We start from the raw sequence: 15,636 nt of genomic DNA, 5'->3' as shown, positions 1-15,636 counted from the left end.
TTTCTTTCTGTGCGGCCCAGTACCAAATGACCCACGGCCCACTAGCTGGCCGCGGCCCACGGGTTGGGGATCAATGTTCCACATGTTCAACATCTGGACTACGTCCTCCACACACTCCACACATTACACATGTGGATGAGCTACTCACCACCTGGACATCAGACGGCACTCTGGAGAGGAAGTCCAGAAGCTCATTATTGTCGATCATGTACGGATCCCGAAGCTTCTTGGTAAATTTATTCACACCTGCAGGAAAACAGGAGTCAGCTTAGAGCAAATATCCTCTGCGTTGGTGTGAATACCTGCAGGAACAACAGCTGGACTCACCCCACGCCAGCACAAGGTATCGGAGAGGTATGAGGTAGAGCAGCACTGTGGCCGAACATAAGGCAGTGATCGCCAACCAGCTGAGAAAAGGCACTGTCCAGTTAACGGTGCTGAGGAGGAAGAAGAGCACGACAGATAAGCACGAGACGCACAATCATGGAGGGAAACGACAGTCTTTACTGGATGCAGGAGGTGGGATCGGATCTGATCTGGATCTGGATCTGAAGTCGGTGTAAACACAACCTTAACAATGTGTGAGCAGGCGAGAAGCTGAAAGAGAGACGCCTCTAGTTAGTGATTATTATTATTATTATCTATCATTTATCTGGTCACTGACGGGCCTACATGCTGGTACTGCAACACATCAGGACAAACTGAAATGATGTTTTTTATACAAATGAAGGAAAAAGTTCACGTGTTCCCATTGAGGAGACATATAATTAAGAATTTGTGGTAGAAAGTGTTTCACAAGTTTATAAAGTTTCTATTAAGTCAACAACACACAAAATATAATGATTTGTAAAGGGAGTCTGGGGCTGATTTGCCACCACCTCAAATTACTCTCTCTCTCACACACACACACACACACACACACACACAGAGCAGCTGAAGGCTACCCAGATAAAACACAAGAGTAAATCCAGCTCAAACTGTCCATGAGGACACACTAATCAGCTGTGGTGATACACACTTCTTTATCCTCTCTCCATGTGACGCCACCTCGTCCAGAGCGTTCTGCACGCTGATGAACACGTCCTGGATGGCGTACAGTTTGTCCATGAAGCCTTTGTGCTCCGACTCCTGACAGGGAAAGATCAGAGTTGTAGTACATTTACTGCATTATTCTGGCCAGTGTTCCACATGAACGTACAGACGTCTCATGGCGACTCTACCTTGTCATCTTTGTCCTCTTCTTCATCTTCCCATTCAAACATGGCCTCCATGGACTGCAGCAGAAAAGGAATCAGTGAACATGTGACTGATGGAGGGACAGATGAGAACGAATCAGCGCTCCTCGTTTGCTCACCGTGTCCGCTGTTTCCCTGCTCGAGGAGAAGAAGTAGTTCCAGACCAGCAGCAGCAGCAGAGCCAGCGGCAACATGTAGAGCTCGAAGTTCCAGACCACCACCACGAACAGCTGGAGACCACAATCAGGACAATGTCACGCCGGGAGCCCCTCGTTTGTGAAGTATTCTCATTTTTGATACTTTCACTACTTTCGTGTACTTAAAGTATCAGCAGTAAAAGTACTGACTGTGCAGTAAAATGTCTCCTGTGACTGATCTCTGATTCTATGTGACATTGTGACACGTCTTTAATGTAAAAGCTTAATCTGTAAAGTAACTGCAGCATAAAATGGAAGTCAAAGTACTTGAGTAAATGTACTTAGTTACTTTCCACCACTGCAGTTACACTGTCCTGTCCTGTGTGTGTTCCATACCACGAAGGAGATGATGCTCCTCTGTGCAGACTCCCATTCAAAGCAGCTGTTGATGTACGTCCCGTAGCTAATCAGGACCATGATGCACCTCTTCACACGGTTGAAGTTCTGCTGGAGCAACTGAAACACAAAGTACACATTCTGCTACTTTTACAGTGTTATAAACCAGATGTCATGAGTTTTAAAGTGTTATATTAAGGAATATTTCAGATAGAAGTCAGACACATTGTTGGTTTTCCTTCAGTCTATCTGCTCGTCAGTCGTCTGCACTGACCTGTATGAAAAGCGCTGAACAAATAAAGCAAGAACACAGTAAAACAGAATCTGTCTCATTTGTACGATACAAGATACACAAAAACATACATGTTTGGAGACTTTTGGTTCTTCCTCCATGTATTTCTGCTCTGCAGGGACGCCTGTCCTCAAAGCAGCTTTAACCTGAGGAGAAAATGACCACAGCGACACCACGGTGTTAAAATACTCTGTTACAAGTACAAGTTCTGCATTCAAAATCCTTTGTGCAGTAAAAGTACAGCAGTATTCTCAGCTTTATGCAGTAAAAATACAGTAGTATTCTCAGCTTTATGCAGTAAAAGTACAGTAGTATTCTCAGCTTTATGCAGTAAAAGTACAGTAGTATTCTCAGCTTTATGCAGTAAAAATACAGTAGTATTCTCAGCTTTATGCAGTAAAAGTACAGTAGTATTCTCAGCTTTATGCAGTAAAATTGCAGTAGTATTCTCAGCTTTATGCAGTAAAAGTACAATAGTATTCTCAGCTTTATGCAGTAAAAGTGCAGTAGTATTCTCAGCTTTATGCAGTAAAATTACAATAGTATTCTCAGCTTTATGCAGTAAAAATACAGTAGTATTCTCAGCTTTATGCAGTAAAAGTACAATAGTATTCTCAGCTTTATGCAGTAAAAGTGCAGTAGTATTCTCAGCTTTATGCAGTAAAAGTACAGCAGTATTCTCAGCTTTATGCAGTAAAAGTACAGCAGTATTCTCAGCTTTATGCAGTAAAAGTACAGTAGTGTAATCAGCATCTGCTGCTGCAGGTGGAGCTACTTTCAACTACGTCATATACAGTTAGCTGGTTTAGTCCAGTGGTGCCCAACCTCGGGGTCAGGCCCTCCAAAGGGACAGCAGATGATTCTGAGGAGTTGTCAGATGATCAATGGGAGCAGAAGAAGAAAGAGAGTTCTGATGTTTTCATTTTCTGGACTTTTCTCTAATTGCTGCTTTTTTATTGGATAATTTTACCTCTTTGGACTAAAAACGATTATTTAAATTGAAACCATGTGAGAAGTTTAAAAGGAAAATGTCTCTTTGGTGAAACTGAAGCTCAGAGACGCTGAATCCAGATGAGGAGACACAGCTGGACATGAGCAGTGTCTCCTGTTATATTTGATTTCAGTATTTTTAAAGTGATAAAAACAAAAAATATTCGGACTTGTTGTCGTAAAGATGTCAAAAAGTCATTTCCTGACAGATGTGCAACTAACATTCTAGAATTAAACACCGCAGACGTACGTGGTTTGATACGTCTGTGAAGACAAAATCTGAGACTGATCAAAGTAGTGGAGTAAAAAGTACTGGATTACTTCGTCTCCATCAGCGTCTCTCAGCTCAGACTGACACTCACAGTGTTGTAGATGACATCGATCTCCAGGTAGATGACACCTTTGGTCGGACCGGTCAGCTCCTTATTTTTCAACACGTAGCTCTTCTGCTCGCCGTTACGGATCTGCCAGAAAAAGAACAGGTTGGACTCATTCGCGTCAAGCTTCTCAAGACTTCTGGGAGCCTAAATGTGAGCTTTAAGCCAGCATCAGCGTCTCTTCAAACAGCTTCAATGTTGCACGCACGTATAATAAGGGGATGGCCACCCTCCCCAGGAAGTCAGCACTCCTGTCTCTGTCCTCATCGAACACCGTCACCTCCAGCACAGAGTGGATGTCTTTCACGTTACTGAGGTAAGAGAACACAAGAAGAAGAAACATCAACATTACTGATGAGCATAAAGTTTTATTACATGCTAGATTACAGCTAATCAGAGATATTCACTGTTTTCATTTAAAGCTATTTTTGTGAATCCATCTGTCATTTAAGGTAGTATTGTAAACATTTTTAAAGGAAGGTTCCTCATTCTTAATTAATAACCTCTAGAGAACTTAATTAATATTGATTTTAGTCGATAAACCCCGACGGCCTAAATGTTGCTTCCAAAGTCTTTTCATGTTAGCGATGAAAGTTCCCACAAACACACATTTAGGATCCTACGTATGTGAGATGTGGACTGACGGTGACTCACAAGGTGAAGACTTTGTTCCACTCTGGATTCAGGTTTTTGTAAACCGTGTGTGTCTGCAGTCTGTCGTTATTCAGCTCCAGCACACAGAATGGATCGCTCTTACCTGGAAAACAGGTGCACTTACATTGATCTCATCGATCACAGCAAATATACAGTACAGTACAGGTGTACAAAGTACAGTACAGGTGTATGAAGTACAGTACAGGTGTATGAAGTACAGTACAGGTGTTTAAAGTACAGTACAGGTGTCTGATGTACTGTACAGGCGTATAAAGTACAGTACAGGGGTCTGAAGTACAGTACAGGTGTTTGGAGTACAGTACTGGTGCATACAGTACAGGTGTCTGAAGTACTCTACAGGTGTACAAATACAGTACAGGTGTTCAAAGTACAGTACAGGTGTATGAAGTACAGTACAGGTGTTTAAAGTACAGTACAGGTGTCTGATGTACTGTACAGGCGTATAAAGTACAGTACAGGGGTCTGAAGTACAGTACAGGTGTTTGAAGTACAGTACAGGTGTTTGAAGTACAGTACAGGTATATAAAGTACAGTACAGATGTTTGAAGTACAGTACAAATGTATGGAGTACAGTACAGGTGTATACAGTACAGTACAGTACAGGTGTATGAAGTACTGTACAGGTGTTTGAAGTATAGTACAGATGTATAAAGTACAGTATAAGCATATGAAGTACATTACAGGTGTATGAAGTGCAGTATACAATTATAAAGTCTGTAAAGTAACTTGCAATAACTTGGTAGTAGTTAACAAATATATGTAGTGGAGCAAAAAGTATAATATTTGCCTCCATAATGCAGTAGAGTAGAAGTATAAAGGAGCAGAAAATGGAAAAACTCAGGCAAAGTAGAAGTACCTTGAATTTGATTTGTACTTAAGTACAGACATGAGTAAATGATGAGGACATTAGGCAGATTTCTGATTACCGTTTACGTCTGCAGCCATGAGTCCTTCTGCTCTCATCACCTTCACCTGCACGATGCCCACATCTCTGAGGTTAGAGAAGGACTTCCACACGCCCTGCAGACGGAAGGAAGACACACAAACACAGGCGTGTTGTTCATCCTGCAGAGTTTTACTCTGATGGTGGTTTTTCATGTGACGAACTCTTTCCACTGCTTTGTGCTTCCCTGTGCTTCTCCTCCTGGCTGCCATCCTGAAACCTCTTTGATCAGCTGGAAAATAAGCTGAAAACAGGCTGTTTTTCTGAGATACGAGGTTCTCACATGACAGCCATGCTGCAATCCACAAACATCAGATATGATAGAAAATTTTACTGCTACATCAGTACTTTTAGTTTGTAAGTACACACTGCTGATCATGTCATGGTATCTCCTGCGTTATGTTGAAAGAGTTTCTCCTCATGTGTCCCGCTCTGTTTTACTTCCTGTCTTTGTCTTCCTGCTGTTGTGATTGTACATTAGTCTTCAGCTTGTAGTGGAGTGTTTTCACAGTGTGGTATTAGTACTGTAACTTCAGTAAAGTATCTGAACACTTCGTCCACCACCGTTAGCATTAGGAGTTCTGCTCACGTATCGTTTGAGTATCTCCCTGCGCTCCTGCGGGTCGTCCAGCGGAGTGACGGACAGGTCGGCGATGGAGACGTGAGCGGAGGCCGTCAGCGTGACCAGCAGCACCACGGAGCCCCGCGACTCCTCCAGCGGCAGCTCCAGGTGATGAGTGTGCTCCTTCGCCAGAGAGGAGAGATCCAGCTGGCAGCTGGGCGACAAACACAGCACACGCTCAGCTCAGGTGCCACACCTGTGCAGCGGCGGACTGAAACTGAGTACATTTAGCAGGAAGTAAAAATGTGAGGTACTTGTACTTCATCATCTTCTTCTCATGCTACTTCATACTTCAACTACATCTCAAAGGGAAATACAGCACTTTTTACTCCACTATTTTATTCTAACAGCTTTAGTTACTAATTCATTTAATAATTTGAAGTTAATTGGCAACTACTTTGATAATCCTTAAATTAATTTTTCATGCAAAAACATTCCTGACGCAAATCAACAACCACAGACTAAATACTGGAAGCAAGAGTCGGTAGAACACACACAAGTCAAAGCGATCCTGCACCTGTTGAAGACAGTTTCAAACTTCATTAACCAAGTTTCATCTACAGTCCCTTGAGGTTCACTCAAAGGGAAAACCACGTCAGCACGACATATGTGGGTGTAGGAGTATGAAAATGATGTGAATCGTGTGGCCTTCAGTGACCAGATTTTAACCCAACTGAACATCTGTGTTCACAGCGTTCTCCACCGCCATCTTCTAAACACCGAATGAGAGGATGTGTTTGTTCATCCCTCCAGTAGAGTTCAGAGACTGAAGCTGGAGGCTCGTGATGGAGCGACACCTGAATAACACTCACTTTCACTTCATACAGCTGCACCGCGTAACATGAATCATTTATCATTATTTAACAGGTTTACAGAATCTAAAGAGGGTTCCAGAGGTTCTTTGAGAAGTTATAGTCTCCATTGAGGAGGTGCTTCAGGTCTTTATATGTTCTATGGGTCCTTCAGGAGGTTTACTGGTCACTGAAAAGGTTCTAGAGGTCCCTCAGAATGCTCGATGAGGCCTTTAGTCATTGAGCATGTTCTACAGCTCATTTAGAGGACACTGAGATTATATGGGCCCTTTAGAAAGTCCTAGAGGTCATTAAGGATGTCCTACACTTCCTTTGGGGGGGTTCTAGCCACGCCAGCTCAGACACCATACACCATTGACACCCCCAACACCTCTCACACCCCTTGCCACTGACCCCCCCCCCCCCCCCCACCAGCACTCAGGATCTGTGGACAGGATGTGTGTCACCTCTTCAAAAGACAGAGGATCAGGAAGGCGTCTGGTCCAGATGGTGTGTCCCCCTCCTGTCTGAAAGTCTGTCCCAATCAGCTGACACCCACCCACACAGATTTCAACAAATCACTGGAGCTGTGTGAAGTTCCCTCACGCTTCAAATGCTCGATAACAACTCCGGAGCCAGAAAAATCCCCCATCTCAGCATTAAATGACCGCAGACCCGTCGCCCCGACAGCCGAGGTCATGAAATCCTTTGAGAGACTTCTGTCGACTCAGCTGAAAACATCGACCAGGCAACGGGTCGGTGGAGGATGCAGTCAGTGGGACTGAACTACATCCTGCAACACTTCCACCACCTATGCAAGGATCCTGTTTGTGGACTTCAGCTCTGCGCTCAACACCATCATCCCACGAAATCCTCCACTCTGAGCTCACCTGGCTCACTGTGCCAGCCTCCACCTGTCTGTGGATAACAAACTTCCTGACAGACAGGAAGCAGCAGGTGAAGACCAGCACCTGGACCATCAGGCCTGGAGCCCCTCAGGGATGTGTGCTCTCCACCCTGCTCTTCTCCCTCGACACCAGCGACTGCACCTGAGGACACCTGTCTAATAAAGTCTGTCATCAGCCTCATCTGAGACGGTGACGAGTCTGCACACAGACGGGGGGTCGAGCAGGTGGTCGTCTGGTGCTGTCAGACCAGCCTGGACCGTCCTGGTATGTGCACACATGCTCAGCCAATAAAGCTGATTCTGATTCTAGGGGTCATTGAGGGAGACACCTTACAAACACACTGTATGATGGGTTTTCCTTTCATTTGTACAAATAAATGCTCTCGGAGGTCTCGTTATTCTACAAATGAAAGACACAAACACAGAAAAGACAGACTGACCGTCCAATGAAGTCGTCTCTCCTGCCGGTGTCTCTGTCCCACACTGTGATCTCCAACACTCCTCCCGTCTCTTCATACAGATGAAGGTCAAACTGCTCCCTCCACTGCGGACTCAGGGTCTTTGGCACCGTCTGCACGCACATGAATTATTGCAAACGTGGTCTCAATTTAAAGTCTCTCTCGAGTAAACTGATCAGAGACTGAACTGAGGTCAGTGCCGGCACACCTTGCTCCTGTACTTCTGGTGTCCCAGTCTGAACTTGACGTAGGGGTCGCTCAGGCCGTTGGGGTCCATGGGAATCAGGTTCCGGCCTTCGATGAGCGCGATGCTGACGATTCCTCTCCACAGCTGGGCTTTCCTGTGCAGCTCTGAGAGACGCACTGACTGCTGCTGCTGGTCCACACACAGACACAAACCCTCAATATTATTTTCCTCATGTCAGGAAGACGAAGCGCAGCACGCTGAGCCTCGCTCTGCATGTGTCAGCGTGATCTGAATGGTGGTGATTCGACTTGAGCCTGCAGTTCCCTGCTTTTTTAATGTAATTGAACGGCTCCTTATTTATTTCTATAAACGTATTTATATAAATGTCTGTATACAGTTTCTAATAGCTAAATAAGGGAGAATAAAGGAGTTTTACTCTGACTGATTAGTAAACTCTGTAAAATTTGAGCTCTGGTTTTGGCCTTTAATGTGCTTTAAGAGGGATTTCTGCAGGATTTCCTTTTAAGATTTAAATATGTTTGCTGTGGTTCTCAGCTTGAACTCAGCTCCTGCAGCTGCAGTAAAATGACGGTAACCATAGCGCTGAGCCAGCCAGTCACATAAGTCCAGTTTAAGATCAACAGTCCACCAATTATATGATAGTTGATCATGATTCTGACTCTCAGCACGGTGCAATAAGTGTGAACTGTTCTATAAACACTGAGGTTGGTGATAACCAACCAACAAAGTGTGTTTCTCAACACTCTCTGACTTCCTGTCTGTGGTTCTCAGCTGCAAGCTCATTGGTTCATGCTGAAGATGTGAAACACCTCACAAATGTATAGTTTCACTTCTAAAAAGGTTCAGTAATTCACTAAAACGCTGCTCAGTGTAGTTCTTATCGAACAAACGCGAGGAAATAGTGTGTCTGTTGGGAACTATTTTCAGCGGTGATTAATCCACATTTGCTGGTTGGTAGCAGGTTTTGAGACACACGTATTTGTTAATAAGCTACATTCAATGTTGACTTTGGTCTCTTCATCGACAGTATGAGAATGATATAATATCAGAAAACTTTTCCTTTGAGATAATGCTAGCTGGATCATTTTGGCCTGATAGCATATAGCATCATGTTAGCCTGCATGGACGCAGTTTGAAGAAAAGAGCGCAACCAGTGGATGGAAATGACAGATGCCTCAACACATGGTGACAATCAACATTTGAGGAGCTCAGCACGCAACACGTTTGACGTCTGCTTGAATAATTCGCCATAAAACATCAACTCAGGACAAAAATAAGAGCCTGACGCTGAAATGAGCAAACAAAACAGCGGTGAACAGGGACAGAAAGGTGATTAGCATGACAGCTAATGGAAAGCTGTGAGAGCACACATACGATGATGGTGATGATGATGATGATGATGGTGATGATGATTTACCTTAGTGGATCGTTTCCAGGACCTCCTGAGCAGCATAGTCTGAATATACATTAAAATACATTAATTCAATAGAGGAGGGCTTCAACAAACCTTAAATACGAAATGAAAAGCACAGCCAGAGCACTGCAGCCTTCTTTACGCCACTAGGGGGGGCTACAGGAACAGGTTCATTTCTAACTACAAGCAGCTAAAGTAGGTGATGAAGAGGAGGTGAACGCCTCATGTCCAAGTTTTATTAACCTCCATCAGTAAAGCGACTGAAAATAGATTCTAAGAGTGAAAAATATTCTCTGAATGTTCGCTATCACAGCCAACCACAGCGAGCTCTCCGTTTTCTTCCTGATTCTCTCTTTCTCTTCATCATTAACCTCTGAGTCTTCCTCTCTGACTGAAGCTGCGGCACAGACGAACACTTGGCCTATAATTAATTTATATACTGAATAAAACATGGAGCAGACAGGATGTGGTTCACATCTCTCTGCTGCGGATGCATTTAGAGACGCGGCTCTGATCTTCGATCAGTGATCGCAGATAAATGAAACACGATTGAAACTGATTACAATCAATCTAAGAACTGAACACAGCATGAAGGCAGCTTCATCACAAACTGAAGGACTTTAATTGAACACCAGTGGAATTAAAAACAGGAATATTTTACTTTCTATACATCTGAATTTATATAATTTATACTTAATTCTAAAGCTGCATTAATTTATTTTTTTCCACTGGGGGGCAGCATTACAAGATGTAAACACAAACCAGACTTATTATCACTTCATAAAGTTGACATGTGATTAGCAAACAGCTGCTTATTTACACAACAAGCAGACATGGAGCACCATTACCATTTATTTAGAGTGTCCAATATTCACTCATTGATCATTCATTGATCTCTGTTTATGGTCCACAGAGCTGAGGTGGGTTTGAGTGACTCCTCTCAGTCCTTTGATCCATTCAGACACATTACAGTGTCCAGTATTCAAAAAGCTGCATTCAAGTTGCCCAAATTCAACGAGTCAGATCTAAATATTCAAGAGAGAGAAGCTGAAGCCAAAAAACAACTGAAGCTAAAACCTTAAAGATAACAACAACAACTAAAGACCCACTGAAACACAATATTAAAGGTTTTAGAAATAAATTGAAAGTACAAAAATCATATCACTGACGCCAAAGTAGAAGGTGAAGTAGGAAAGAGCCTATCAGGAGGGAGAAGCTACAGGAAGTGAATCACCTCTACACTCACTTTATTCACATACGGCTTCCACCGATACGCCTTAACCTCGCTCTGCTGCAGGGAACACAAACGCAGCACAAAGACTCAGCGCTGAAAACACACCGGCAATCCTCACAGTGGCATGAAAGAGTGTGTGTGCGTGTGTGTGTGTGTATTTTTAGAATCAGTAGTGGTGAAAGTGTTAGTGGGTTAATGGATTAGTGAGGTAATTATCAACCTTTGAAACCCTGTTTCTTAAGTGATGCAACAATTTAATAACTAATGAAAAAGAGAAATTAAGCAATGATCATTGGTTGCATTACATTCCAGCCTGCAGCATGTTTTGACAGCAATAACTCACTTTTACTCAACGTAACGTAGACGTTGTCTTTGTAGCATTTTTTCAAGATACTCAGTCGACACCAGTAAACTAAACCAAACTACTCTGAACTGAGACCCGTCGGCAGCGTTCATACGTACAGTAGAGTCTCGGCGCTCCTCTATAGGACTGTCTTTAGGTGTCAGGGTGACAGCCAGCTCCAGGCTGCCCAGGTCCTGGTCAGGGTGGTGAGGGTCCTTCAGCACCAGCGTTACAGGTATCGTCCTGTCACACACAGGCAGCACAGATGCAAATACTGTTGGTGCTAGGTAGGTTATATGAGCTACAGAATACAGCACAAGAATGACTGAGAGCTAATGAGGACGAAGAGGCTCTGCAATCAACGAGCTTCGGCGATCAGTGTGATATTTTGCCAGCACAGTAACATCATCAGGATATTATCTAATGTCTGGTATATTCTGATAACGCAGGGAGTTCATACATGGAAGGCCTTCAAAGTTTATGATCTGTACAAATTTCAACATCTTCTATTCTTCGTCAGTTTGGATACAGACAAACTGTTGGCATGAATATCATCAGACCGACAAACCTCTGCTGCTCCAGAGACTCCAGGTAAAGGTACGCAGAGCCCATGAAGTCATCTTGAAGGCCAAAGTCATAGTCGAACACCTGCAACAAAAACAAAATAAACTAATGTCCACTGACTCTTACGTTCATGAAGAATTCATGTGGAAAAGCTTCGCGCTTTGTGTCTTTACCTTCACATACAAAGGTTCGCTCAGACAATCCATTATTAGAGTCGTTTTCTCATCCCACACTGGGTTCAGGTTTTTGTGGATGGTTTTGCTTCTGAACACCTCTTTACCAGCGAGCTTGAACTTGACATAGGGATCACTGCTGCCTACAAAACAAATGAAGCCGTCACAGATCCATAAAATCAGGAACAGAAAAGATGAAGGGTGAAAAGGCGAGACATGACTCTACCTCCTCTGTCTCGGACGGCCAGATTGTGTCCTCTCTTCAGCTCAATCTCCAGCTTGTACATCCCTGAGCTGTGGACGGCTCTCTCAGGGGTGACCCCCGAGGAGCATGGAGCACCCACACCCTGTCAGGAGAAACGCATGCATTAACTACAAACTGCACCAATTCAACTCCATCACCACACAAGCCACAGCGAACTCACCGACATATTCAAGAGAAATAAAAGCCGCTATAACCCGCCGCCGAAACGCAGCCTTCACTTCCTCAGGCGTATCTGCGCCCACGCTGCCTAACTGAAGTGTCTAATTCAACGCAGTGACTTGTCCCGGGGGTAACCACTAACAGGAAATTACACGAGAGTAGCTTCCTCCCTTTCGACCAGACTGCTGTTGATCTGATATTGTTTCCATTCTTGTATAAACTTCACCACCACTGCAGCAGCATCACCTCTGCTGAGTCTGTGCAGGAACTCAACACACAAATGGATAGACTGTAGTACATTAGAGCCAAACACCGCTTCTCTGCCAAAAAGAACTACAAAGAAATGGAAAGCAATCACAAAGAGACACAAAATGACAACAAGGAGATGCAAAATTACCACAAAGAGACATAAAACAAGCACAAAGAGATGCAAAACGACAACAGAGAGACAGAGAACGACCACAAAGAGACGTAAAGCAACCACAAAGAGACGCAAAACGACCACAGAGAGATGGAAAATGACCACAAAGAGACGCAAAACGACCACAGAGAGATGGAAAATGACCACAAAGAGACGCAAAACGACAACAGAGAGACAGAGAATGACCACAAAGAGACGCAAAATGTCCACAGAGAGACAGAAAATGACCACAAAGAGATGGAAAATGACCACAGAGAGACAGAAAATGACCACAAAGAGACATAAAACAACCACAAAGAGACGCAAAACGACCACAGAGAGATGGAAAATGACCACAAAGAGACGCAAAACGACAACAGAGAGACAGAGAATGACCACAAAGAGACATAAAACAACCACAAAGAGACGCAAAACAACAACAGAGAGACAGAGAATGACCACAAAGAGATGCAAAATGTCCACAGAGAGACTGAAAACCACCACAAAGAGATGGAAAATGACCACAGAGAGACAGAAAATGACCACAAAGAGACGCAAAATGTCCACAGAGAGACAGAAAACCACCACAAAGAGATGGAAAATGACCAGAGAGAGATGCAAAACAACCGCAGAGAGACAGAAAATGACCACAGAGAGACACAAAACGACCACAAAGAGAAGCAAAATGTCCGGAGAGACAGAAAACGACCACAAAGAGATGGAAAATGACCACAGAGAGACAGAAAACGACCACAAAGAGATGGAAAATGACCACAGAGAGACAGAAAACGACCACAAAGAGACGCAAAACGTCAGCAGAGAGACAGAAAACGACCATGTTTGTTGCAGGTTTGCAGTGTGCTGAATTGTAACAGTCATCTTTATCGTCAGCTGTTGGAATGACTTCCACACACGTTTAGAACAGTGATCCAATGAAAACGTGCTCCTGCAACAGTGTTAATCAAACATTCCTCTGACCACACATCATGTTTAATGCACGAGCACTGCTCTGCTGGGGATTCTGCATCCTGTCAACACGCACACACCCACTTACTGAGATGCTCTGATCAATACTTGCATAATGTGATAATACATGAGTGGCGCACTTATATACTGTGGGATCTGAAGCGAGGCCTCTGGGTCAGCGTCTGGGTCAAACAGCTGCTGACTCTCACAGCATTATTATCAAATGTTTTTCTTTAAAGCAGAGAAATCAAAGGATCCTGGATCAATGGGCGATCAATCATACTCACTTTTGTTTCCGTTCTCGTACCTTCATCGGGTTATTTATATATATGTTTATGATGAGCTTTCCCTGATGAAGGTCTGAGAACGAACACGCCATCACTGCTACTTCCTCTCAACAACTGATGCTGCGAGATAAAACAAACCATAGTCATTTAGTATGTGTTAATATGCAGAAGCCACCAGACAAAAACACCAGAGGAAAATACGAACGAGACAAATAACCATAAATTATCTGACTGTTTGGTTTTTCTTGTTTCAATAAAAATCCGGTTTGGAAGCTGAAAGCGAGACTAAATTAACTCTCGAGTCTGAGAAAGTTTTCTCTCTCTGTCACCTCCGCCAGCAGCTAATAAAAATCCAAACTACATTTAGTCCAGCAGCTTTAGTCAAAATCAGAATAACATAATCTGCCGAGTGCAAGAATTTAAGATGCCGGCTCCGATGACAGAACACACTATCAGCCTGTCTCCAGCTGGCTGACACAACCACGAATCAGTTACACACATTATGAAACAAAGACTCGCTTCCTGAGGCTGAAAACTGTCGACGAGTGCCAAGTTCTGCTCCGGCATTTTGCTAAAGCGGAAACTCAGCGGGCGGTAACTGAAAACAGGGTAATAAAAGTGAGACCCTCCTGTATAAAAGCCTGATTCTGAAAGAGCTGGAACGCTGCATGAAACATAAATAAAACAGAATGTGATCACCTGCTGATCATTTCTGACATAAACTCAACTGAAAACAGCACAAAAACAATATATTTAACGTTTGAGCTCATCAGCTTCATTGATTTTTGTAAATATCTGCTGATTCTGAATCTGATGCAGCAACACATTTCAAACCAGTTGGGACAGGAGCAACGACAGACTGGGAAAGATGTGGAACTCTCCAAAAACACCTGTTTGGATCATTCCACAGGTAAACAGGTTGATTGGTAACAGGTGATAGCATCATGATTGAAAGGCTCAGTGGTTCACAGCGAGGATGGAGCGAGGGTCACCACTTTGTCAACACGTGATTGGATAAAGGAGATTAAAACCTGGACGCGGGAACACGTCAGGTAACTGATGTCAGGAAACACAGCTTGACTGGAAATGATTCATTCTGTTTTAGAGTCGGGGTTGCAGCACGAGGAAGCCGAGTGATTCTGGCTCTGCGGAGGTTGTGTTGTAGGTGGAGGGCTGTTGAAATGTTACGTGGTCTCAGGTGGGGTAAGTCCAGTTCAGACACGGTGATGTTGAATAAGGAGATAATGTCGACCAACAGGCTGCTGGTATTAGAGGACGGGATGAGATGTTCCAGGTCATCTTTACGTAACTAAAAACGCTGACTATCATCATCTAATGAAGCTGCTGCGGCTAATGTTAGCAGCCAGATGTCTCCACATCCAGACTTTACTGTAGAACTTTAAAGGTGCACTAATCAATATGTTTATATGGATCACATGCCTCAGTTTTGTTTTTTTATTTCCAGTTTATGTTGAAAGTTGTCCTCATGTTTTATTTTTTACTTTACTTCCTGTGTTTTCCCGTCTTCCTAATTAATTTGTTTCACCTGTCCCTCATTAGTGCCCCCCCCCACACACGTGTAGTAAAGCCTGTGTTTTCCTTCAGACCGACATTGCGTGCTAAGTGTTCTAGTATTTCCAGTTTCCAGTGTTTTGGGACAGTTGCCTGGATTTTCTCTGGCTCTTGCTTGTTTTTGGGCTGTTTGCCGACTTCACCGCTCCTGTAAGCCTTTTGTTGTTGCCTCTTCTGTTTAGAAAACTGACTGACTTTGTCCTTGACTTCCCTGAATGCACAATCATG

General features: G+C 43.6%; 1 protein-coding gene across 7 annotated transcripts in view; it reads right to left on the bottom strand.

Annotated features, from left to right (window-relative positions):
- The window catches only part of mctp1b (multiple C2 domains, transmembrane 1b), a 28,707-nt gene that overhangs the window by 3,341 nt on the left and 9,730 nt on the right, over positions 1–15,636 (bottom strand). Inside the window, exons 1-21 of one of the 7 annotated variants that reach the window (XM_041959560.1) lie at positions 13,837–13,918; positions 11,986–12,106; positions 11,760–11,902; positions 11,591–11,670; positions 11,142–11,265; positions 10,692–10,736; positions 9,449–9,487; positions 8,032–8,199; positions 7,806–7,936; positions 5,635–5,821; positions 5,029–5,122; positions 4,082–4,184; positions 3,636–3,738; positions 3,413–3,514; positions 2,132–2,206; positions 1,769–1,888; positions 1,355–1,465; positions 1,221–1,274; positions 1,019–1,128; positions 328–437; positions 149–246 (exon numbers count right to left, since the gene is read on the bottom strand). In XM_041959560.1, coding sequence (XP_041815494.1) covers positions 149–246; positions 328–437; positions 1,019–1,128; positions 1,221–1,274; positions 1,355–1,465; positions 1,769–1,888; positions 2,132–2,206; positions 3,413–3,514; positions 3,636–3,738; positions 4,082–4,184; positions 5,029–5,122; positions 5,635–5,821; positions 7,806–7,936; positions 8,032–8,199; positions 9,449–9,487; positions 10,692–10,736; positions 11,142–11,265; positions 11,591–11,670; positions 11,760–11,902; positions 11,986–12,046 — 2,058 coding nt within the window. In that variant the 5' untranslated portion in view covers positions 12,047–12,106; positions 13,837–13,918. Of the gene's footprint in view, positions 1–148; positions 247–327; positions 438–1,018; positions 1,129–1,220; positions 1,275–1,354; positions 1,466–1,768; positions 1,889–2,131; positions 2,207–3,412; positions 3,515–3,635; positions 3,739–4,081; positions 4,185–5,028; positions 5,123–5,634; positions 5,822–7,805; positions 7,937–8,031; positions 8,200–9,448; positions 9,488–10,691; positions 10,737–11,141; positions 11,266–11,590; positions 11,671–11,759; positions 11,903–11,985; positions 12,107–12,184; positions 12,249–13,836; positions 13,919–15,636 lie in introns of those variants that run through there. The other 6 variants (XM_041959559.1, XM_041959553.1, XM_041959554.1 and 3 more) reach the window with 6 other exon arrangements.

Source organism: Chelmon rostratus, chromosome 19 (assembly GCF_017976325.1).
Source record: "Chelmon rostratus isolate fCheRos1 chromosome 19, fCheRos1.pri, whole genome shotgun sequence".
Taxonomy (NCBI): domain Eukaryota; kingdom Metazoa; phylum Chordata; class Actinopteri; order Chaetodontiformes; family Chaetodontidae; genus Chelmon; species Chelmon rostratus.
This window is presented reverse-complemented; position numbering and strand designations above follow the sequence as displayed.